General features: G+C 33.8%; 2 protein-coding genes across 3 annotated transcripts in view; both read left to right on the forward strand.

Moving 5' to 3' along the window:
- The first annotated feature begins 954 nt into the window (after positions 1-954).
- LOC140438515 (uncharacterized) lies at positions 955-11,068 on the forward strand. Its single transcript, XM_072528176.1, has 4 exons — positions 955-1,338; positions 1,427-1,908; positions 7,244-7,473; positions 10,787-11,068. Exons 1-4 carry the CDS (start codon positions 1,178-1,180, stop codon positions 11,063-11,065), a joined length of 1,152 nt encoding a protein of 383 aa, XP_072384277.1. The 5' UTR covers positions 955-1,177; the 3' UTR covers positions 11,066-11,068.
- Positions 11,069-23,813: 12,745 nt separating this feature from the next.
- The window catches only part of LOC140440209 (diuretic hormone receptor-like), a 34,107-nt gene continuing 33,916 nt past the window's right edge, over positions 23,814-24,004 (forward strand). For both annotated transcript variants that reach the window (XM_072530554.1, XM_072530558.1), the window contains exon 1: positions 23,814-23,969. The gene's annotated coding sequence lies outside the window, so the exon portion shown is untranslated. The remainder of the gene's footprint in view (positions 23,970-24,004) is intronic.

The following is a 24,004-nucleotide window of genomic DNA, read 5'->3' on the forward strand; positions in this document are numbered from 1 at the left end:
CTATAATGTTGGTTCTTTTAAAATTTCGATGTCTACTTCATCTGCTTCTTCTTCGTGCACCGTTTCCTCCTCGTTATGCATTTCTTCTTCTGTTGTTACCTCCGTCAAGAGCTCTCTGTAGTAATCTCTCCATACTTGCTTGTATTCTTGGTCCTCTATTATCACTGTTCCCTCTCTATTTTTTATTCCGTTTGTTTTGCCCTTGTATTTTTTGTTTTGTTCTTTAACCTTTTTATAAAAACTTTTCGTATTTCTGTTTGTTCTTTCCTGTTCTATTTCCTGAATTTTTTTTTCTACCCATTTTCTTTTATTTTGTCTTATCACTTTCTTAGCATTCCTTCTTAATTTTTCATATTCTTCTCTGTCTTCCTCTTTATCTGTTCTTAGCCATTCATTTCTGGCTTGCACTTTTTTTCCTGTTTCTCTACATTCTTAGTTATACCATCCGTTTTTTGTTTTAGCCTGACTTTTACCTATCTGCATATTTGCATCTTCTTCGATTAATTTTTTTGATCGTCTCCCATTCTGTGTTTATATCTTCTGCTTTATATTTCTCTTTTATTTGAACTGTTACTGCCTCTTTATATTTTTTTCTTACTTCTTCATTACTCATTTTATTGACATTCCACTTTTTATGTTGGTTTTTTTGTTTTGTTTCAATTTTAACTTTTTGTCTTATAGTGGCTGTGATCATGTAGTGGTCTTAATCTGCACACGCACGTCTGAATGTTCTTACATCTTTTATTGGCGATTGTTTTCGTTTATTAATCATTATGAGATCAATTTGACTATATGTTTTCTGATCTGGTGACCTCCATGTTACCTTATGTATTTTAGGGTGTTCAAATTTTGTTGAGCCTATTAACAAAACACAGTATTATAGTTACTTAATAAACATACATAATCACTTATTATAAAAATAAAATGACATTTACTAGACGCCATTTACTTTTTTTATAACTTTTTTAAATCAACTGCCACGAGCCAGTTTTTTTATATTTCTATGTAATATTGATTGATTCTTTTCCGATATTTTAGATCGATTATCCAAACATTAGAAGGTAAATTACTTCGCTGGTATCCGTTTGATGTGGTAAATGAATGCGGGCGAAAAATTAATCCAGTAGAAATTCCTGTGGAAAATATTATAGACAGAAAAATATGGACAGGCATAAACATGTGTCCGGTAACAATAAGCTGGAATCCATACGCCATATTTATGTGGGATCCTTTAAGCAAAAAGTATCCTGGCGTTGTTTTCTTGGTAGTGAATCTGATTGCTAAGGTGATGAATTTTACTCCTGTTTATCTGAAAAGTAATCCAAATTTTTTGGCTGAGTAAGTTTTCATTTATATTGACGGAACAAAATTATAAAAACAAATCAAAGAAAAGGTAGAAAGTTTAAATAATTTTAAAAATTTTTAGGTATTTTCAAACAGGAACTTATAAAACAGCCGAAAAAATAGTCGAAGAAAGGCACGTCGACCTATTTTTATATGCAGCTGACAATCATTCGTTTATTCGCCTAAATAATCTTAACACTTTAGTTCAAGACGTATCCTTTTATTATTTAACGCATAGCTCAAACCATTTTAGCATCAATTTCTTTTTTAACTTTTTCAAAAGAAGATTTCTAATAGCACTAATGATTATTGCCACAATTATAATCATTTTATGGAAAGTATCAACTAGAGATAGTTTTGTAAACTCAATATTTAACATATACAGAATAAATTTTCAGTCCAGCATTACAAGATTGACAAATCGCATGTCTGCTAGAATGGTATTTTCGTGTTGTTTGTTATTCGCATTTTTTGTCAATGCTAAGTACAATAGTTACTTAAGCAGCACCTTTGCTTCACCTGGAAGGGTGAAAGTATTGGGATCTGTCAATCAGTTTCAGATGTGTAAGTATTTTCAGATGTGTAAGTGTTTTCAAAAAATATAAGTTTTCTTTATAATTTTTGTTATAATTGTTTGTACGATTCCAAAAAGTTTAAATATTGCAAAAATACAAAGAGATTCATAATACATTTGAGTTCGGCGTAAATACACTTCTCCAAGAAATTAACGCACCCTTCAATAAATCAATTTTATCTGTAAACAGGCAGAGAATAATAAATAAAATTTTATTAGATTTATTCTACATTTTATTAGTAATTATAACAATTTGTCTAATCATCAGAAAATGTTGAAGTACAGGAGAACAAAAAAATAAAACGGAAAATTCTAAAAAAATAACGATAAGAAAAGTAAACTAAAATATGAAAAAAGTCTTAATAATGAGTGTTTTCATCTCTACTACGTATAACAACCTTACGTCGTTGGCCCATACTTAAAATTATTTGCCGTGTTTCATTTTGGTCTAGTTCTCTCCAAATCTGGATCAGTCTCTCTCCCACTTCCTGTAAGTTGTTTGGTTGGATCGGTGTCGCTCTTAATCGCCTACCAAGGATATCCCAGAGATTTTCAATCGGATTTAAATCCGGACTATGTGCTGGCTAATCCATAGTGTTAATTTCTACCTCTTCTAGATAATTTCTGACGATCTGTGCAGCGTGAGGTCTGGCATTATCTTGCATTAGTAAGATATTTTCACCGATATAAGGAGCGAATGGTACTAGATGTTACTCCAGGATCTCCAATATGTACCTTCCAGCTGTAACAGTTCCATTTTGTATGACCACTAGGTCCGTACGTGCGGTCAAAGAAATACCACCCCACACCATAACGGATCCTCCACCAAAAAATGTGGTGTGTGAGAAGTTACACTGAGCATATCGTTCGTTGGGTCGTCGCAACACACGAACACGTCTCTCGTTATTGTACAAACAAAATCGGGATGCATCAGTAAATAGCACTCGTTCCCAGTCAGTCTCTAACCAATTAACGTTTTCTCTGGCAAAATGTAGTCTCCCCCTTCGATGCTCTGTACTTAATAAATGTGGGCGGCAATCCTAGGTGTTAAGTTGTATTCCCTAAGACGCTGGCGAACAGTTTCAGTATTAATTTGTATAGCATGCACGTCTCGTAACTTAATTTGTAGACTTCGATGGGTTACAAAAAGTTGTCGAAGAGCAAAAATTCTTAAAAATCGATCTTGAATAGGGGTAGTTACCCGGTTTCGTACTTGCCCTGGTCTGCGAGTATGATTCTCTGTTTCGAGGAATCTTTTTAACACCCGTGAGACGAATGTGTGGGGTACATTAAACCGACGACCAATTCTTCGGTAACTCCAACCTTCTTTCGACAATATCACTGCTTGGGCACATTCATCTTGGGTTAAATTACGTGATTGACGTTCCATAATAAACACAATTAACAATAATCAACAATTAAACAGTAGCCGAATAAAATTCGCGAACACTTGGAAATTATTATATTTATAGAATTAGTGCATTTTTGCTTCTTTTTGTTTTGTTGCAAAAAAACTACAGCGATAAAACACAGTCAATAAATATAGAGTGTACGAATAGCATATACAAGGGACTTGCAAAATATAACATTACAATGGAAATTTTTATTAACGCTACTAAAATATTTTAATATTTCAAAGTGGTGCGTTAATTTCTTGGAGAAGTGTATATAGCAGAGATCGAGATCTCGGGTACTTTTAAACATTGTTCTGATGAACTGGGTAATATGTCGCTACCATCAACGTTTATAACAAGTGGTTTAAAATGTGTTTCAATTACATTTTTCAGCCGCCACATTTCCTTTTCTACTTTCTCTTGAACATGTAAAATGAGGTTCTTCCATATTTCTGGTATAATTGATGAAATTGAATCATAAAATAGATTTATGGCATCTGAGAATTTGAAGGTGGTGTTTTTTTTACCATCATTTTTAATATTTGTCCAGATGAGTTCTATGAGGTTTAATCCACAGTGATACGGAGGAAGTCTCAATATCAGTTTATTTTGGGTTTTTGCCATTTCATCAATTACGTATTTATCATAAAAAATTTTATATTATATTTTTGGAACGGAGCCAATCCTGAATATTGTTTTTTTTTAAATGCACTTGTTAACATTTTCTTTATTTTACGAGAATGGTACGGTGCGTTGTTAACGCACAATGGTAGATTTATCTTCTCATATTGGTCAGACATTAAAAATTTTCACCAATTTTCAAAAGATTGATATGTCTATGGATCTGAGCATCTCTTTATGGTAATCACCATACTTATTCGACTCAAGTGCCCAGGGGGGATTGGCAACAAACTCATTCCCGCTGCTAATGTTATAGATAATCTTTTAAATAATAAAATAAGTCTTTTACCTTTTGCTAAAAATTTAAAGTATTTGTAAGCTTTAAGATTTGAAATATATAGAATGTAATAAATTACTTAAAGGATTTTTTAATCCCGTTGTTAATTTATCCAAAAAAGCTTGTTTAGGGTATTTGACTGTAGTGTCTATCCATATTCTAGATTTTGTATGCCCAGCGTTTAACCATGTCTCATCCAGATAATAAATTTTGAACTTCTCTCCTCTATAATTCCTTATCTGTTGAATATATTCTCGTCGCCACACCACAATGTCGTCTCTATAAAATGAAAGGGCGTTTTTTTCCCTGCGTTGATATTGAAAATTAGTTTTTTTAATATATTATAAAATGTGGTTTCCGCCAAATCTAGCAAATCTGGATCATCGATCACCTTTAAAACCATATCCACGGTGGGTCTTTTGTTTCTCATAAAAAAATTTCCTTAATCACCGTAAATACACTTCGATCACAAACTACAACTTTACTTGCCACAATATCTCCAACCATTAACCCGAAATTTTTTTATTGTTTCTTATTTAAATACATTTCAAATTATTTCTTTTACTTTAGCGCTAAGAAAATTTCTTGTAGTACGTTTTCGGCAAGGACTCCATGTATTTTCAACTAATTTATTAGCTGAATCAGTGGGCGACATTTTTGTTTTCAACAACAGTAATCACGTATACAATAAAATTTAAAGTCATTACTATTTAAATTTGAATAAGCCACAATTAAAGGTTAAAGTACGTTTATTGACGTTTCAATTTTCACTTCGGAAATCGTTCTCAAAATACAAAATAATGTTTGTATTTTGAGAACGATTTCCAAAGTGGAAATTGAAACGTCAATAAACGTACTTTAACCTTTAATTGTGGCTTATTCCCATTTAAATAGTAATTACTTTAACATGCCACGAGAAAATAGCTTCAGAACAAAATTTAAAGTCGTTATACATATAAAAATAAATACTATGTAGTTTTAAAGCGCACTACAAATAATTAATATTAGTTTAATATTAACAACATAAACATAAATTGTCCTCTAACCCGTGTCCTCAAAATAGAAAAAAAAATAAGTCACCAATTGGCAGAAGAAGTGTCGGGCGACCACCAAAAGATGGAGTCACAGCCTTAAATAGAGGTATTAATCCTCCAATGAACAAGCAAAATTGCTTATAAAAAAAAAGAAGTAGAAGAAGTATATATTACTAAAAATTAAACTAAAATGGATTTAGAAAATGAAAATGAAATGGATTTAGAAAATTAAATGTCTTTAACTCCACCAGAAGTTAAAGAAGAAACTTGTGATTCCACTGAAAGAGGAAGTCAGCAATAAGAGTATACCAACATTAATGAGTTAATAGAAAATCAGAGATATAGCATCTATAATTGACTACCTAAGCACATGAAGATCAGGTTTTTATATCAATCAGAGGGTAAAACAACACTCAGAATTTCACGCAAAATATTGCTATTTACTTAAAAGATCGTAGCAAAGTAAGTCATCTGTCAAATTGAAACTATTGTCAACCTATCGCTCCGTGCAGTTCATCGAGCAAAAAGACAAAAGAGGGAATGTAAAGGTAGTGGGGGCAAAAATATTGTTAGACAGGAAGTGCCATCTTGAGAGGCCAAATTAAACAAGGAAAGAGAGTCTTTCCTTGTTTAAGAAATCAAATTTAGTTGGGTTATGTTATTATTTGTCTCAACTGTCACATGAAATCTTATTTATATTGAAGTTTTTTAACAATTGTTTCACATTTTAGACTGTTATCGTTAATATTTAATTAAAATTTTCTCGTCTAAGACACATTCTGAAAACTATTTTATAGCTACTGTTAATAAGTGTCGGAAAATTTAAATTTGGCGCATTCGCATTTCCGGATATGTCCGCCATCAGAGGCCACTTTTTTGGTCGCCTTTTCATAACGATTAGATTCCCTCTTTTGTCTTTTTGCTCGATGGTGCAGTTAAACAAGTATCGCCCTCTATTGGTGATTATATCATCTCGTCATAAAGTTTACACCATTGAATACATTTATAAATGTAATAAAATCAAAAATTTATATTTAATAGTAAATATTCTCAGTGTATTAATTATTTATATTTAAATAACGTTATCGTAATGTTTATATATTACAAATAGATTTTTTGACAGTTCAAAATTTGGATATTTTTACAAACACATAAGTTTGATTTATATATTATAAACATTTTATAAATATGTATAATAATATAATAACAATTTATATATTTTATATTTATTATACCAATTTATATAATTACAGAGTTTATTTGTACTAAGAACAAATTTCAGTAAATTTAGATTTTTTGAGATCCCAATTCTAACCTCACTTTTGCAATTGTAAATGCAGATTTACTGCTGTAAATATATAAATTATATTTAGATATTATTTTAATAGTATTATCGGTTTACGGAAACGTTTTATAAAACTATCTAATACATTGTAACAATATATGAAATTTAATTTACATTAGAGCTGCAATCTACAGTTCACAGTGATGCTTTTTATTATTTTTACTCGGAAATCGATAAAAAGTGCAACCACTTTTACTGCTACTGTAACAGTTTGCGATGCAACAAATATTACCTACTATCATTTTGAACAATTATAACGTATAATTATAAGTTATAAAAACCTTACCGTGATGACAAATTTTTCCGATACGAGCGCTTTAAACGTGACGTATATCCCCTCCCGTCAGTTGCACAGAACGAATATCTAATGTCCTAATTTAAAATTTTTTTAAACGATTTCCGGATTGGAAATCGAAACGTCAAAACAAATGTTTTCTCATGTTTTTTCGGTAAAATTTTATTCTTATTTCAAGCAATTGTAATTTAATCCCATACAAAATAATACTTAATAACGTTTTAGGCTTTACTTGCTTCCAATATTTAAAAGTGTTATTCTATATAAATTTATTTAAATATTAATTGTTCTTATTTTAGTCAAAAATAATAAACAAAATGAGGTGGAAAGATTTTTGTATTTTACTGGATATAATAACTCTTTGGCTAGAACTACCAATAATATGTGGCTGATTATGGACCACGACACCATCAGTTACCGAGATATTAACAAGTATATTGAAAATAATATTCCCATTTCTTACATTCAAATACAGCAAAACACCGATCTTAAAAAGGTTGAAAAATTTGAGATGTCAACAGAGGAACAAGTAAGCTAAATCATAATTATAAAGTTCTAGTTTATTTATCAAATGTACAATAAATTATAAATTATATTTTACGCTGTTTATTTACGCATTCAAAGTATATTTACGTATCTAAATAATGAACTTCAAATGTAGAACAAAATCCCCCAGAAGTCCAAAAATCATGAAATTTGTCAGAAGGAGTAATTTAGAGAGATTAAGTTCTCTAAACCTTTTTCTTCTTCATCATCGTCCTCTTCTTCTTCTTCTTCTACGGCACTACAGCCCAAAATGAGCCTTGGCCTCCTTTATTTTTTGCCTCCACCCTTGTCTGTCTGTGGCTGCTCTTCTCCATACACGGACTCCTAAAAGTGCTTGTGCGTCGCTGCTTACTGTGTCTTCCCAGCGCTTTCTTGGCTTTCCAACTGGTCTCTTTCCCTGCATTCTGGCGTTCAGTGCTCGTTTTGGTAGCCTATCCTCTCCCATTCGTATCACATGTCCGGCCCATTGCAATCTTTGTATTCTAATGAAGTCTGACAGGGGTGTTTCCTTATACAGTTGATAGAGCTCGTTGTTATATCGAATTCTGAAGATTCCGTTTTCCCTCACAGGTCCTAGTATTCTCCTCAGTACTTTTCTTTCGAATGTGTCGAGTTTGTTTTTGGATGTTTCTTTCAGGACCCATGCTTCGCTGCCATAACATGCTATTGGCCGAATTAAAGTTTTATAGATTCTCATCTTTGTATTTCGGTGGACACTTTTAGACCGAAATATATGGGAGAGGGCAAAATAAGCTTTGTTTGCCTGCGTTATCCTTTTTCGTATTTCTCCATCCTCTGCTCCATCGGCATATATTTCTACTCCCAGGTATGTAAACTTTCCAACCGTTTCAATGTCATCTTCATGCATAATGTTTTGTGGGATTATATTTCTTCTCGTCTGTACCATTATTTTTGTTTTTTCTGTGTTAATTTCCAGACCTAGCCTTTTCGTTTGTGTTTTTAACTCTGCGTATGCTTCCTGTGCTCCTGTTGATGTTCTACTCATAATATTAATATCATCGGCGTAGGCAGCCAGTTGAACCGTTTTATTGGTCAGTAGGTTTTCTCGTCCAGTTTGCATTTGCCTAACCGCATACTCCAGTGCCAGGTTAAACAATGTTGGTGCCAGCCCATCTCCCTGCTTTAATCCCTGCGAGATTTTGAAAAAGTCTGTCCGGTTGTTTTGTATTCGTACACATCATCGTCCTCGCTACAAGTAATTCTGCTCATTTATTGACGGACTAACACCTCTACGGAAGGTTTTCAGTTTATCTTCTATGATTAGTTGATCTATCTCTTGCTAATTTGACCTCTTGTGTCTCCTTCATTCTACTTATTTATGTCATTATTCCATTCTTTGTTGTTGAGTATCCGCTCGTTTATACTGTGTATGTTATATTATGTTCTGATGCCTTCACTCCTCTTTTGATCTCTCAGAATATTTCCTCAATATTCTTATGTGTAGACTCATGTTCAGACAAGACGTTCGATCTTGGCTCAATTCATGACTCGCTCCGCTCCAATTTGCTTCCTTTTCCCCCAAAAAAACCTAATAATTTCAGACCTGCAACAATAATGTAAAGTTTTTCGTGTTTGTTGCAAGTGAAAACTAAAGTCTATAGTGATCGTAAAAAAACGTAGAAACTGTTCTAATAAATTTCTTATTATTTACACATCATTGGCAACATGGTAGATTTACATCAAGAATGAAACGATAATGTTGTCAAGAATTTTTATTAACAAGTAATCAAAAAAAAATTAATAATGTGTTTGGCGACCCCGTAGCTGAATACAGTGGCCACGGCCACGGCAAAACATTAACGCCAGCTTCTTGGAGAAAGTCCATAGTTTGACGAGCAATATGGGGACTCACGTTGTCTTGCTGAAAAAGGACGTCTCGACGGCCGTCGAGATAAGGCAGTAAAGTGGTTTGTAAGATGTCATCAACATAACGCGCAGCTGTCATATTGCCTCGAATAAACACAAGTGGTGATCGGCTACCATAGGCAATAGCCCCCCAAACCATTACTCCAACTGTCCTGTGTACATGCCTCTCAACAGCAAACCCGATATCTCGTCGCTCTCCACGGCAGCGTTTTACCATCTTACGACCATCATGCATTAATAAACAGAATCTTGATTCATCGCTGAATGCTACATTACTCTATTTTGCCACCCAATGCTGCCGTTCTCTGCACCAATTCAAACGTTGATGACAGTGATCCGCAGTCAAAGGAAGCATTAGTCGTGGGCGGAATGAAACCAGTCTAAAGGCTCGAATGCGACCATATAGTGTACGCATACTAACAGGTCTACCTATTACTCCAAACCATTGGTCAGCAATTTGACGCGTAGTAGCAAAACGGTCTCGCAGAGCAAGTAATCTAAAGCGCCTATCTTGATGCTCTGTGATACGCCTCGGTTGACCAGTAGGTCTTCTTCGTGTTCCTCTACCTTCGTTTGTCCACACACGACAGGCACGCATAACTGTCATTGCCGTACAATTAACGCGACGGCCTATTACGCGATACGACAAACCCATATCTCTATACGCAATAATTCTGCCCCTGTCAAAATCGCTTACATGGTGGTAATTTTGATTTTTTCGAACTCGAGGCATTTTCTTACACTGAATACAATTAGACTGAGGAATAATAACTAAAAATTTCTATACAAACCGGCTTTTACAAATCGGTATCTTCACAAAAAAATTTAAACGTAAAACTTTATTTTTGTTAAAAGTACAAAAGGTAAAACATTGATATTGTTATCATAGCATGTTTTAAATGTTGTCATTCTGTTGCCAAAAAATTAAGTTCAAGAATTTATTCTGTAACACTTCTAATGTCATTGAGTATATAATTTCGAGCTTTACCAACCTGTATACCTCTGGTTACCGAAGCTTCTTATCTCATTTTTTAAATAAACATTTTCGAGGAATGATTGAAAAATAAAGAAAGTTTGACCCAATTCCCAAAAAGTTTCGATATCAGTGGCTTACGCACAATTGAACTTGCTCTAGATGAACAATGGGTGAGACGTCGATCAAATATTGTTATGAATAAATTGGTTGTAGCATATTTCTGTTTTGTTAGCTTCTCCTTATTATAATATACAATATCTTTGTGATATATTTTATACCAATCTAATATATATTGGGAATTCTTCTTCTATCCTTCCAATCATTTTTCTCTCTCTACAGAAATTTCAGTGTTTCCAGTACATAGAACATAATTGTATTGTATTTTCATAACAGAACAGAATTGAGCATATTTTTTTGTTTTTTTTTTTTTTAGATGACCGGAATCAAGTATAAAGTGGCTTCAAGAAAGGGATTTCCTTTTACCGAAATAATGAACTATTGGATTGAAGTTATTCATCAAAGTGGTTTGTTGAAAAAATGGAAGATTGAACAAGCCATACCCTTGAAAAAAGTAATAGTAGAAAATCCATCGGCATTATTTATACACCATTTAAAAATTGTTTATCTACTGGGTGCTTTTTATATATTGAACGTAGGGTATATCATTTCTGCATTAGTATTTATTATTGAAGTATATGCACTTAAATATTAATTTAGCAAAAATTATAGTCAGTAGAGAATATAGTGTAAAAATGTTCCTGTGTTTTATTGTTATATACATAGCTTACTCCTTAGTCCGTTAGTACACGATTGAGGTCCAAAGGACCGCCGTATTATTATTTAACTTTTTTTAAGCCATTTTAAAACGTTATTTTTAAATCGAGACGCCTGACCTTAGCAAGTGTGCAAGACACATTGTTTAGTTGATATATGCCCTAAATCCTAAATTATTTGAAAAAAAATTGTCAAATACCGCATAAAGTGTTGCTGAAAAAAGGCACAAAACAAGTTGGGTCAGTCACATCACAAGAACGAGGGACTCTAGTGACAGTTTGACAGTTTGTTTAGCAGTTAATGCCATTGGCAATGCTGTACCTCCCTTTCATTTCTCCCAATCTCTCCATTTAAACGATCAGATTTTCCACGATGCTTATTAGTTCATAAACTACTGAACTAATTTTATAAGCAGTTTTTTAATAACCCTTAATTGTACAATGATAGTATATTTAAAGAAATATTATCTACTTAATGTATCGTGACTTTTGGCCATAGACAAAAATATCAAATTTAGAGAGATTTAAAAATACAACTGCGACCTGTTAGCAAAAACTTGAAATAAGTTTAAAAGGGAGATATCTCCAGCTGAGGAAATGATTGTGGTATCAAACAGCATGTGTAAAAGATGAAAACTACTAAATCAATACCTTCAGGGACAATAATGTTTATTTATAATTATGGTGACGATAAATGAGGTTTAATTAATCTTCAAATTAGCTGTTAATAATTTTTTAACCTGCTGGTAATTAATGGTTGTTCTAAAGGCTGTAGGAGAAGATTGGGATGGTTTATAATTTATATGTAGTATTTGGAGAAACAGGAGAAGGGTTAGAAAAAACGAAGTAACATTAATATTGGCCGATTTTTTTGCCAAATTTGACACAGTGAAGTTTTTGGAGTACCCTTTGATTTAGGTAAGCGTAACGAACGAGGAGGTCATCTAATTGAATTTGCAACGGAACAGCATCTTGTAATAATAAATACATAAATAAATTAAAGCAGAGTAGAAAAACAACAATAGAACTCTTTAGAAATACTTCCGACAAAGTTAAATGGGCTATGATGATCGCCATTGTCCTTAAAGGATCGAGCAAATTAAGAAGAAGATGCTTCAAATTTTATTCCACTTCGCTTAATAAAAGGTCGTCGATAGTCGATAAATTCTCATATCCCAAATCTTCTTTTATTATTATCCTTAGTCTCATTGCACATTTTTGAATTGAGATTTTTGTCCATTACCTTTATCCTAATTTATTGGAGGGTTGGCGCTTTATTCTCAAAAAAGAAAGAATGAATAGTAGTGCGTATACAATTTTTCTGGTACTCATCCAATTCAATTTTTTTCCACCACGATAATGTACTTTTGGAACTAGGACAATCCCAGTCACCTTTTTTTCACGTACAATGCCTTTAATTGTCGACACAGATACTCCCGTTAAAAATTAACACTGAGCTACAGCTTCCACTATTCGAAGTGTTTTTTTTTTAATTTTAATAGGATACTTGGTATTTAGCAGTTTTACAATAGTTTTTGAAGATGGCCTCATGTTGCCATTTTGCTATGCCTGTTAAAGTCTTTGAAGGAGATGAGTTTTCAAGGTTTGTGTTCCAGCCGGTGCTGGCTTCCACCCTCATCTTCTTATCCCTGGTCGTCATCCCGGATCTGCCCCCAGTATAATTCCAGCATGATTCCAGTTGCCGACCCCAGACATGCAGAGTGAAATTTAGTGAAATTTAAGGTAACTTTTTGTGTTAAATTTTAAAGTCAAGATAGACATTTTTTTTCAAATAATCTTTCATTATTTAAAAAGATAATTCTTTATTTGCCACAGTTTATAGTCCAGTAACATTTATAAGTTTTTGTAGCATCTCCCGAGTTTGTAAATGAATAGAACACATGTAACTTTTTCTTTGTTATTTTTATATTTACTTTTGTGACTGTCTTTATGTATTATCTGTATTTTTGAAACTGTTTGTGGTGAGACACAATAAACGTTTAATTTTTTGTAAACCATTTTGTTTGTCTATCTTGACTAACTCTCTAACCCTTTTTTGAGTTTCCATTTGGAAAAGATATGTTTTTTATGTTTAAAAATTATTTCAATAGTTAGAACTAGCTGTTGTAATGGTTATAATTTGGCACCTCGAAGCGGCGTCCTTTTTAAATTGCTAGAGGTATTTCCTGTTTCCTTTTGTTTTGTTTGTTCCAAGAGATTTACGCTAGTACCCCTTTGTTTCATTTTTTGTAGTTGCCTCAATCCGACCCCTTGCCATTTACTTATCCACGACCCCAGCTCTCCAAACAAACCCTGAGTGCCGTTCGCACAAGTATCGATTATTTTGGTTGCCCTATCTCCGCCCCAAGTATAATAGAGTGTCGCCATATTTGTGGAATTAGTATGAAATCTATTTGACTTTGATACCTATCACCCGAAAACTTTCATGGATTTATTAAGACTTTACATACGCTTAAAATATCGGATCTGTTCGACATAGTGATCCTTATATTTATGGAAATCTTTTTTATATCTTCGAAAGTGTAAACGTTTGGTAGACCGTATAACCGAGATATTTAATTTTGATATTTTTCTTTTATATTAACGTGTTCGTCCATTGAATTGATAAAATATGCCAACCGAAAGTAATATCCGGAATGCCCTTACGGACATTAAACCATTATTAATCGATTTCTTCAACAGAAATTTAAATTATAAATAGATTTTCCATTTCTGTAAATGACGGAAAAGATCATTATAGTCTGCTAAATATCACTCTCAAAATTACATGTCAACTACTCTCAAAAGGATCCAGTGAAAGGGTGAAGAGCTCCTTGGATAATATTAATCAAACCGTATAATTACGGGGAATAGAGCACGCGAAATATTATTTTGAACAATAGAACATTTTGCTTGGGCGAACTAATTGAGGGACGTTTAGATATTTGTATAAAACTATCTGGAGATTTCGAATACAGGGTTTTGCTTCGCGATCATTCTAATTTGTATAATGTAATAAAGGAAAACGTTTAAAGAATATTTATATTCGTACAGCAATATATATATATATATATATATATATATATATATATATATATATATATATATATATATATATATATATATATATATATATATACAATCGCCAGTTCCTGTGTATCTATTTGAGCTCTAAATCATTATAAATCATTTTGATTTAGGTAATTTTTAAAAATTGTTCTAGATCGATGACTTGTGTTTGTGGAGAGGTATTTGGCTTTGGACTTAATAATTGGTATTGGGCTACTTAAATGGAAGATAGAAACAACGTTCTGTGGCAGAATGATTTTTGTTGGGAGATCGCTTGAAATAAAAATTTTATGGCTTCTTCATTATACCGACACTAAAACCTTCAGTGGTTAAGTTCATTCAAACTGTCGTCATATTGACATGTATATGTTTGTGAAAGTTTTATTTTATATATGTATATAGCATGTCCAAAAAGGCATCTAACGTACGTAGTATAAATTTTCCGAGAGATGGAGCTTCTCTCGTTTGAGGGAGTAGATAAAAGAGTTAGATACAGCGGAACTTGGATATCACGACCCCGGTAGTTACGTCCTCGGTAGTTAGATCCGGCCAAAAACTATTCGATAACATTATTAAAACCCCGGTTTTATCGGCCATAAAATAAAGTAAGCCTCGTCTATAGCGTCATAAAATTTTACAGTAGGTTGTCGTTTTTTATTTTATAAATAATAAAATGCAATGCGTTTCCGGCTTTGCGGCATTGTTCCTTCCAAGAATGTGAGAAAGCCCGATTATCCCTTCTGTCAACAGAACAGACAAATTTTCTGTTTCAGAACAGTCAGTTTAAGAAATTTTCGCTACCGTGAAATTGTGTTCGGCTCGTTTTGTTTTTAGATTTTAATTTAGTAATTAACTTTTTATTTTTTAATATGGCAAGTTGTAGTACTAAAAGGTACTTTGCCTATTAAAGATAAAGTGCGTGTTATAAGAGCATTTGAAAGTGGTTGAAAAATTGCTAAAATATGTCGGCAATTTGGACTTGGTAATTCGACTGTCGGCTCAATCCTAAAAAACAAGGATAATATTTTAATAGTTATTTACCAACAAGTGTATTAATAAGGGCGATTAACAATTGAGATATTTTAACGCGTGAGCGAAGCGAGCGCGTTAATGTTCGAGATTGTTAATCGCCATTTTAATTCACGAGTTCGTTACAAAACTTTAAAATATAAACAAATATAAATTATAAACAAATATTTATTTACTTAACGATAAACAACAATTTTTTCAGCTTTCATTGACTTTATTCAAAGTTTCCTTAGTGGTAGTTTTATTATAGTAAACATTAATATTCGAAATAGTACAATTACTGAAATTAAAAGAAGATATTGATAAATGATTATCTGCTGTATAACATTTTGACAAATTTATATTCAAGTCTTCTTGGACCTCTGTAAATTCTGTGATAGAAGAAGTTAAATTCTGGTGGAGTTAAATTAAACTCTTCGTCAATATCCATCCTTTGATTTTTCAAATACACAGAATTTTAAACAATAAAGTAAAAAATGACATACAATGACAGAGTACTAACAGCGGCTACTTAATTTTAAATTAATTTTTTAGTGGGAATATAAATAGGTATATGTTTGGTTGCCTACACCACAGGTCACTGCCAATCACAGAGCGTTTAATTTATGTAAGCAATGTATTTTGTGTTGCCTATATTGAAATCGTTCATTAATAGAAAATCATTCATTAATAGAGGTCATTAATCAATAATTTTGAGAGTGTTAAAATTGATCATAAATGGACGGTCGACGGAAAAAGCCTTTAAAGAGTAAGGAGTAGATCGGTTTAAAGCCCGGCACCAAAATTGTTGGAGAGGCAAAATGTGTGGACGAGAACATGACAGGTGATCGGTTACAAAACACATGGCCACAACTAAGGCAACCATACAAGGATAAAGATATCTTCAATGGCGATGAAACTGTCTTTTACAAATTAACCCCAGACAAAACTTTAAATTACAAAAATCAAAAATGTGTCGGTGAAAAGCTTTCAAAACAAAGAAGGCTTTTTTGTGCAAACATGACAGGTACAGAGAGAAGAAAGCTTTTGGTTATTGGGAAAAGTTTATATCCTAGATGTTTCAAAAACATAAAAACACTGCCTATAAACTACACAGTCAACAAAAAAGCGTGGATGACTTCTGCTATTTTTGAAAAAGAATTGAGAAAGTGGGACAAGGAACTCTCTTCAAAAAAAAATCTTCTCTTAGTTGACAACTGTTCAGCCCATCCCAAGCTTAATTTGACCAATATAAATCTAGTTTTCTTACCAGACAACTGCACGAGTGTCTTGCAGCCTATGGACCAAGGAGTCATAAGAAGTTAAAATTGCCATTATCGGAAACAGCCATGAACATTACCATCCTTCGTACAGTCCACTTGTTAGACAATGCGTGGAGTGCAGTTACGTCAGTGACAATTTGTAAGTGCTTTCGTCGTCAAGCTAGATGGACTGTAGTTTCTCCCAATGTTAAGGATGATCACGAGAATGACGAAATGCCTTTGTCAGAGTGCATACAAAAATTTAATGTAAACCAATATGTATAAGTGGATATACAAGTGAAATATGTATAAGCGGATATACAGACGCACTATATGTGAAATCAAATCTTAACTGTCTTTTTCCTTTTATTGCTACTCAATTTCCCAATTAATTCTAACATGTTTCTTTCTAGCTGCAAGTAAATCTCATTTGAGCAACTCGTTGTATTGTAGACCTACTAAAGTAGCTTCTTTAACCAAATGGTCTACTTTTTCACGGCCTGCAATATTAGAGTGACCTTTTACTTAGCTAACAATTCTTCCTAGAGAGCTTAGAGGTCTTAGCTGTTCAAGCGCATTTACAGTTAGTCTGTTGATATATATGTATTTAGAGGAGTACGGACTGTGACTCGGATAAAATTATATACTCTTCGAAATATATCTACCGCTATCTACGGGCATGCCAGTAGCTAGCAGAGAATTGTCAGATTTGTTGTGTTAGTGATAAAAATTAATCGTTTTATTTTTAAACTTGTTAATTAAAAATGTTTCGTTGGGGTGATGAAAAAACCATCAAATTTATTGCTATATATAGAGAATTGGAGTCTTTTGAATTCTAAATCATCTCTATATAAAAATAAAATAGCCCGTGACAATGCTAACTCCAAAATTCAAGAGGAAATAAGAAAAATAGAGGATAAAGGCCAAAATAAAAAATTGCTTCGAAATTTTCTCTCTTACCAATCCAATTTATCTCCCAAATTTTTGTCTTTTTTAGTTCCGCTTCGGATTCATTGTTAAATTTCTAACAATATCTGTGATCATCAGCAATATTTGCTTGTTGAATTCATTCCGAATACCTTCCATTGATCCCCTTTTTTTTTTTCTTGGAAACTCAAAAACTTTTAATTACAAAGCAAGTGCTTTAGTTTCAGATGAAATCCACACGATTGTTTGCTAGCACTGGCATGTGTAAAAATCTACCCTGCTTTTTCGCCTTGCCAGTATAGGCAAGCGAGCTACTGGCATGCCAATTACTAGCAAATGTGTTTTGTGCTTGCCAGTTACTGGCCTATGTCAAGCAACTGGCATGCCAGCTACTTTTCCAATTTAGTGGCATGTGTGTACACGGCTTAATAAACATTTTTTACATCTTGGTAAATAAATTTTTTGCGTTTTTAAGTTTTGCGGGTTTAAGAGGAAGCCCGTGGGTAAAAGTAGTAAACTTTTTTTGCATCTTTTTTGAGGTCTCAAAATAGAGACAATAGAGACTATAATATATTATAATGATTAATATAAAATATAAACTATAAAGTTTTTACAAAGTTGATTATAATTTAGAATTTTTCTTGAAGTATCACTTATATTTGATTATACAATTTCGTTTCCTTTAAAAACCTAATGATTTTGTCACAATGCGCACTGTCTAAAGCGCACTTTATATCACTTGGTACTCCAGTAGCCTGTCTTTCCATTTGATATAATGGACAGTCTATAACAATGTGGCCTACAGTTATATTGGTGTCACAGGCGTAGCATATTCTAGAAGGTTCCTTCCTTAGTAGGTGTTCGTGCGTCAGTCTGGTATGTCCTATTCGGATACGATGTAATACAACCTGGTCCCTTCGCTTTACTAAATTTGGTGTTTTCGCTGATAGATCTGGGTTTGCTTGCCGTAATTTATTATTTGGCAAGAGTTGCCATCTTCGTAACCATACGTTTTTTGTGTACTCATTCAATTCAAAGAATCAGAAATAGACGGAATAGAAATCTACACACATGACGAAATCGAATTAAGCCTAGCTGAGGTAAAGAGAACGATCAAAACTCTAAAGAACAAAAAAGCAGAAGGTCCCGGCGGAATATCAAATGGATTGATAAAGAACGGATCGGAAAAGTTATTCCGTATGATACATAAAATGTTTGAGAGAGCACTGAATGGAGAAGACTTACCGGCCGAATGGACCCAAGCATATATGACATCAATATACAAGAAAGGAAATAGAAAAAACTGCGAAAACTATCGGGGAATCAGCATTATATCGTCTATAGGCAGACTGTATGGAAAGACCATAAAGGAAAAATTAGAAATATATATACAAGATAAAATCGGAGAAGACCAGGCAGGTTTCACAGCGGGGAAAGCATGCTTAGATCACATTTACACGGTCGAACAACTAATAGAAACAAGAATGACCAAAAATAGATCCATCCATCTGGCTTTTGTTGATCTTAAGAAGGCATATGACTCAATACCTAGAACCAAGCTATGGGAAGCAATGGAAGACATCGAAGTTCCACGAAGATTAATAAACGCGGTAAAAGCACTCTACAAGAATAACGAAGTAGCTATCAAAACGGGCAATAGAATATGCAGTCCATTTAAGACGACAAAGGGACTACTACAGGGTTGCTCCACATCCTACACCCTATTCAAAATATTCCTGAAAAAAGCCCTGAAACCATGGAAAAGAAAGTGCGAAGGAATGGGTATACCAGTAAGGAACGAATATCTATATACGCTAAGTTTTGCCGACGACCAAATAGTGATCGCACAAGACGAGGATGACCTCAGTTTTATGATGAGAAAACTGGAGCAGGAATATACAAAGAATGGGATGGAAATAAACCTAAAGAAATCTGAATACCTAACAACGGAGAATACAGAAATAAAACAGCTGGAAATAAACGAAGGTAAACAAATCAAAGGAACAGACAAGTATAAGTATTTAGGTTTCATAATATCAAACAAAGGAACAACGGAGGAAGATATAAAAAATAGACCAGGACAAACAAAAGACTGCATACGAAAATTGAACCCGGTACTATGGGATAAGAACATCAGCATGAAAACAAAGAAAAAAATATATAATACCATGACAAGAAGTATCCTCACTTATGGGTGTGAAAATTGGACAATAAATAAGAAAACCAAAAACAAAATAAGAGCAACAGAGATGGAATTCCTAAGGAGAAGCTGCAGAGTAACAAGAAGAGATAGAATAAATAACATGGAGATTAAGAGGAGAATGGGAATGAACTCCGACATAATAGACTACATCGAACAGAAGAGGTTAACCTGGTACGGACATGTCAGAAGAGCAGACCAAAATCGGTGGATAAATAGAATAACAGAGTGGAGCACGATAGAAAGAAGAAAGAGAGGCAGACCCCGAAGATCTTTCAGAGATGAAGTGGACGAAGCAATGAGTAGAAGAAACCTACAGGAAAGGGACTGGCTAAACAGGAAAAATAGGAGAAAACGGTTGAGTGAAGGAATACAGTGAAAACTGTGGAAATCCTTGTATATATATATATATAAATATATATATATATATGCATTTTTTCATATCTGAGTGAGGAATTTGGTTAGTTTTTATCACCGGATCTCTCCATTTTACAAGCTTCTTTGGCCATTTGATCAGCTATCTCATTTACTGGTATCCCCACATGAGATGGTATCCACACAATATGTAGTTGTTTATGAATATTTTGTAGAGTCACAAGGTCTTTTTTAATCTGTTCTAAAATCGGATGATTCGGATATATTTTTTGAATTCCGTGGCATTTTCGTCTTTGACGACTGGAGTATTAATGATAGCGGCGAAACACATACACCGAAAACAGAAACGAGGATCAGAATTTTCTATGTCCTATAAATGCACATTTTACATGTTATTACAGAACATTTGCATGTTTATTTTAAAAGAGTTTATTTCAATGTATTTTTCGAAAGCCTTCTAATAACTTTAAGTGGTTGACTTAGGTTTATATGCTTAACTAAAAAAAGAATTCGTCGCACTCCCACAAACAATGTGCGTCGTTAGCACGTCCATTTTCTAAATAACCCCCGCATTTCCTAACAGACGGACAAAGGTTGTGATCCCATTAAACATTAAAGGATTGCAATGGGAATGAAAAGCGCCAGTAGCTGTTTTAGATCTGAACAATGTATTAAGTTGTTGTGTGTAATTTAGATTATTTCCCAAAGGCGTACACAAGTGAACTCAAATCTCAACTTAACCTGAATTAGTTTATCCTGTATGGTTGACCACACACAGATATTAACTTAAAGAATCAAATAATATTAAAAGAAATAATTACGACTACGATATTTATATTTAAAAAATATTATAGCAATTTTGAAAACAATGAATTTTTTTTTTTCAAATATGTAACTCAAAAAGTATTAGTGATACGAAAAATCTTGAAGAGTAAAAAAATATAGGTTTTGCTTTTCTAAACATTTTGGTTTTTTTTTTGTTTTTGTATGTACCTACAAAATAAAATTTGTACATAGAAGCGTAAATTCTAGTAACTGCATAACATGATATGATAATGACCAAGGTAAATTCTTAAAATTTGGTAAAATTGGTTTTTTCTACTCTTAATTTACTTTTTTGTTACAGAAGTGTGCCTCTGATATATTTCTTTGTCTTCTAATCTCCTGTGGTCAGCCACCTCTGGTAAGGTTTCTCCTTTTCTTTTATTTGATTTTATATCTAAATTCAAGACATTTTCTCCATTTGGACCTACTGTTTTGCTACTATACTTTCTTCTAGTTCTTGCACTGAGTTCTTCCACCAATAAAATTTCCTTCCGACTATTTCCGACGTTTTCTAATGTTTTTGTAGAGTTCTAACTGATCTTTTTCTCCTCTTTTACTGTTATCGGTTTTGGTAAGGGTTTTGGTAGATCGGGCCTTTCAGACACCTGAACCTCTTAAGAAGGGTCGATTGTATCACCCCTATCATGCGGAATAGGCCCACAAGGACCTATTCTTCGGCGTTTCTGGGAATCTGGCTGTTCCGGGTTTCCATATCTGCAGTAATCAGCAAGGGCACCAAGTCTGAGCCCTGACTACAACGACCTCAGGATCATATCAAATTTATACTATGAACAGCGAGCAAAAGTACGTGTTAACGAACAGCTGTCAGAAGAAATTGAAATTAGACGTGGAGTGAGACAGGGATGCGTATTGTCGTCAATTCTTTTTAATGCCTACACCGAAGAGATCTTGAAAACAGCTCTTAAGGGTAAAACAGCTGGAATAAAGGTAAATGAAGTTTCCATTAACAACATTAGATATGCGGACAACACTGTGATCTTAGCCAAAAATATTGAAGATCTTCAGAGACTGGAGACCAAAATAGCGGAGTATGGAAAAGAGTACGGTCTGACAATGAACGTTAAGAAGACGAAATTTATGAAAATATCGCAAACTCTAAGAAATAACGAGAATCTTTTAATAGACACAACCAACGCCGAACAAGTGAACAAATATGCATATCTGGGAACTATGATTAACTCCACAAATGATTACATTCAGGACATCAAAATCAGAATAGAAAAAGCTAGAGCAAATTTTAACAAAATGAGAAGAGTGCTATGTACAAGGGATTTAAAATTGGAACTAAGAGTTAGGTTGGCGAGGTGCTATGTTTTTTCGACTTATGGAATGGAATCTTTCACCTTGAATGCGACATCAATGAAAAAACTGGAATTATTCGAGCTGTGGGTGTATAAAAGAATTCTGAAAATATCGTGGACAGAACACGTCACAAATAAAGAGGTTCTGAGAAGGATGAATAAAAAAATATAAATTTTAAATTTAATTAAAACAAGAAAATTGGACATATTACACGTGGAGAGAAATACACTTTGCTCCAACTGATTATGCAAGGAAAGATCCAAGGAAAGAGAAGCATAGGGAGGCGTAGAATGTCATGGCTGCGCAACCTGAGAGAGTGGTACGGATGTACATCAAATGAACTTTTCAGAGCAGCCGTCTCAAAAGTCCGAATAGCTATGATGGTTGGCGATCTTCGCCGCGAATATGACACTTGAAGAAAGCTCTTAGCGCTGCTGAAAGAAGAAGAAGAGGGAGGATGAGAACTCAATTGGGGGCCATGCTGTCTTGTACCATAGAAATCACAGAACAACAATCGAGAGCCTGTCTCCAGATGTCCTAATGGTCGATCCGACCATTAATTTTCAACAAATTGGGCTCTACAATAAGATGTAGAGAGGGTAAATCCAGCAAAGCCTCAAGAGCCGCTGAGATGACAACGCATGCCAACCGCTGGAGGTGAATCAGCTAGGCCTTAGCTGAAACCAGTCTAGCCCGGGGTCACCACACAATGGCTACATACGTCAAGATAGGCCTTGTCATGGATTTATACACCCAATATAAAATTTTCGGCTGCAGACCCCATTTGACTCCGAAAGCTCTTCTGCAGGCTCAGAAAGCTGCCGCGGCCTTCTTCACCTTGTCGTCGAGATGTTCCTTCCATGAAAGTGTAGGGTCAAGGATCACTCCTAGGTACTTCACTGACGTGGAAACCGATACAGTTTTACCATAGAAGGTAAGCTCTCTTGTAGGTCCAATAGCCCTTCTTTGAGAGAGCAGTACCACATCAGTCTTCTCAGGATTAACCCCGAGTGACTGATCCCGATACGGTCCTATGATGATTATGTATCCTCCTTTGCACCACTCCTTATGTAGAGCATTAAGGGATGGTGCAGAACCTAAAAAGGTTGGAACTTCCAAAATTTGTACTGCGTACTACTCAGTAGCACAAAAATACATACACTTCATTACATGAGAAGGCCATGGTGAAAGAAGGTTTTGTGCTAAGGAAGAAATATGTAAGTCGACCCGTAGAGGAACGTCATTGATATAAAATTTAAATGAACAGTTTGGCCGCTCCACAAAAAAAGCCTTTTTGGTCAGCTTTTTTTAAAACAAAAAAACTTGATGACTATTTGTCACAAAAACAGTGAATTTTTGCGAGTATATATGTTTAATAGTAAACAAAATAAAAACAATATTATTTACAATTTTATCATGTAGACGAATTTTTCGGTGTCGAAAATTTATTGTGGCAGGATGATTTACGAAGTAAATATTTATCTACTAGTATTATAAATATAGACAAAAACAAATACAATATCGATGATCTAAACCTACTAAATTTTATTACTACCTGCGTATATATCAGTGCTTCATCTTAACCAGGATTTGACTGGAAAATGTATTAATATTTACCACCAACTCGCTTTATTTTCGCCTTAACTTATCTACATCGCCTTTATTATTCGTTAAACAGAACAATAAGAATCTTTGTACAAAGTAAACAATCTGATAACCTCATAAGCAATACTGTTCGTATCTAATTAAGGATTTTTCAATTTAATATTGTCTAATTTTTGCTTGTGTGTGGATTTTCGAACTAATTTTACGATTCGGTGAAAATTGCTCAGTTTAGGATTAAATTATGTTCATGTAAGTACACGTGATTTTTGTATAGGTTGTATTTA

Source organism: Diabrotica undecimpunctata, chromosome 4, assembly GCF_040954645.1.
Source record: "Diabrotica undecimpunctata isolate CICGRU chromosome 4, icDiaUnde3, whole genome shotgun sequence".
Lineage (NCBI taxonomy): Eukaryota > Metazoa > Arthropoda > Insecta > Coleoptera > Chrysomelidae > Diabrotica > Diabrotica undecimpunctata.

Coding starts and splice junctions, on each gene's coding strand:
- LOC140438515 (XM_072528176.1), top strand. CDS start 1,178: ATGTGTCCGGTAACAATAAGCTGGAATCCATACGCCATATTTATGTGG. Junction 1,909..7,243: donor TGTCAATCAGTTTCAGATGT/GTAAGTATTTTC, acceptor TTCTTATTTTAG/TCAAAAATAATAAACAAAAT. Junction 7,474..10,786: donor AGATGTCAACAGAGGAACAA/GTAAGCTAAATC, acceptor TTTTTTTTTTAG/ATGACCGGAATCAAGTATAA.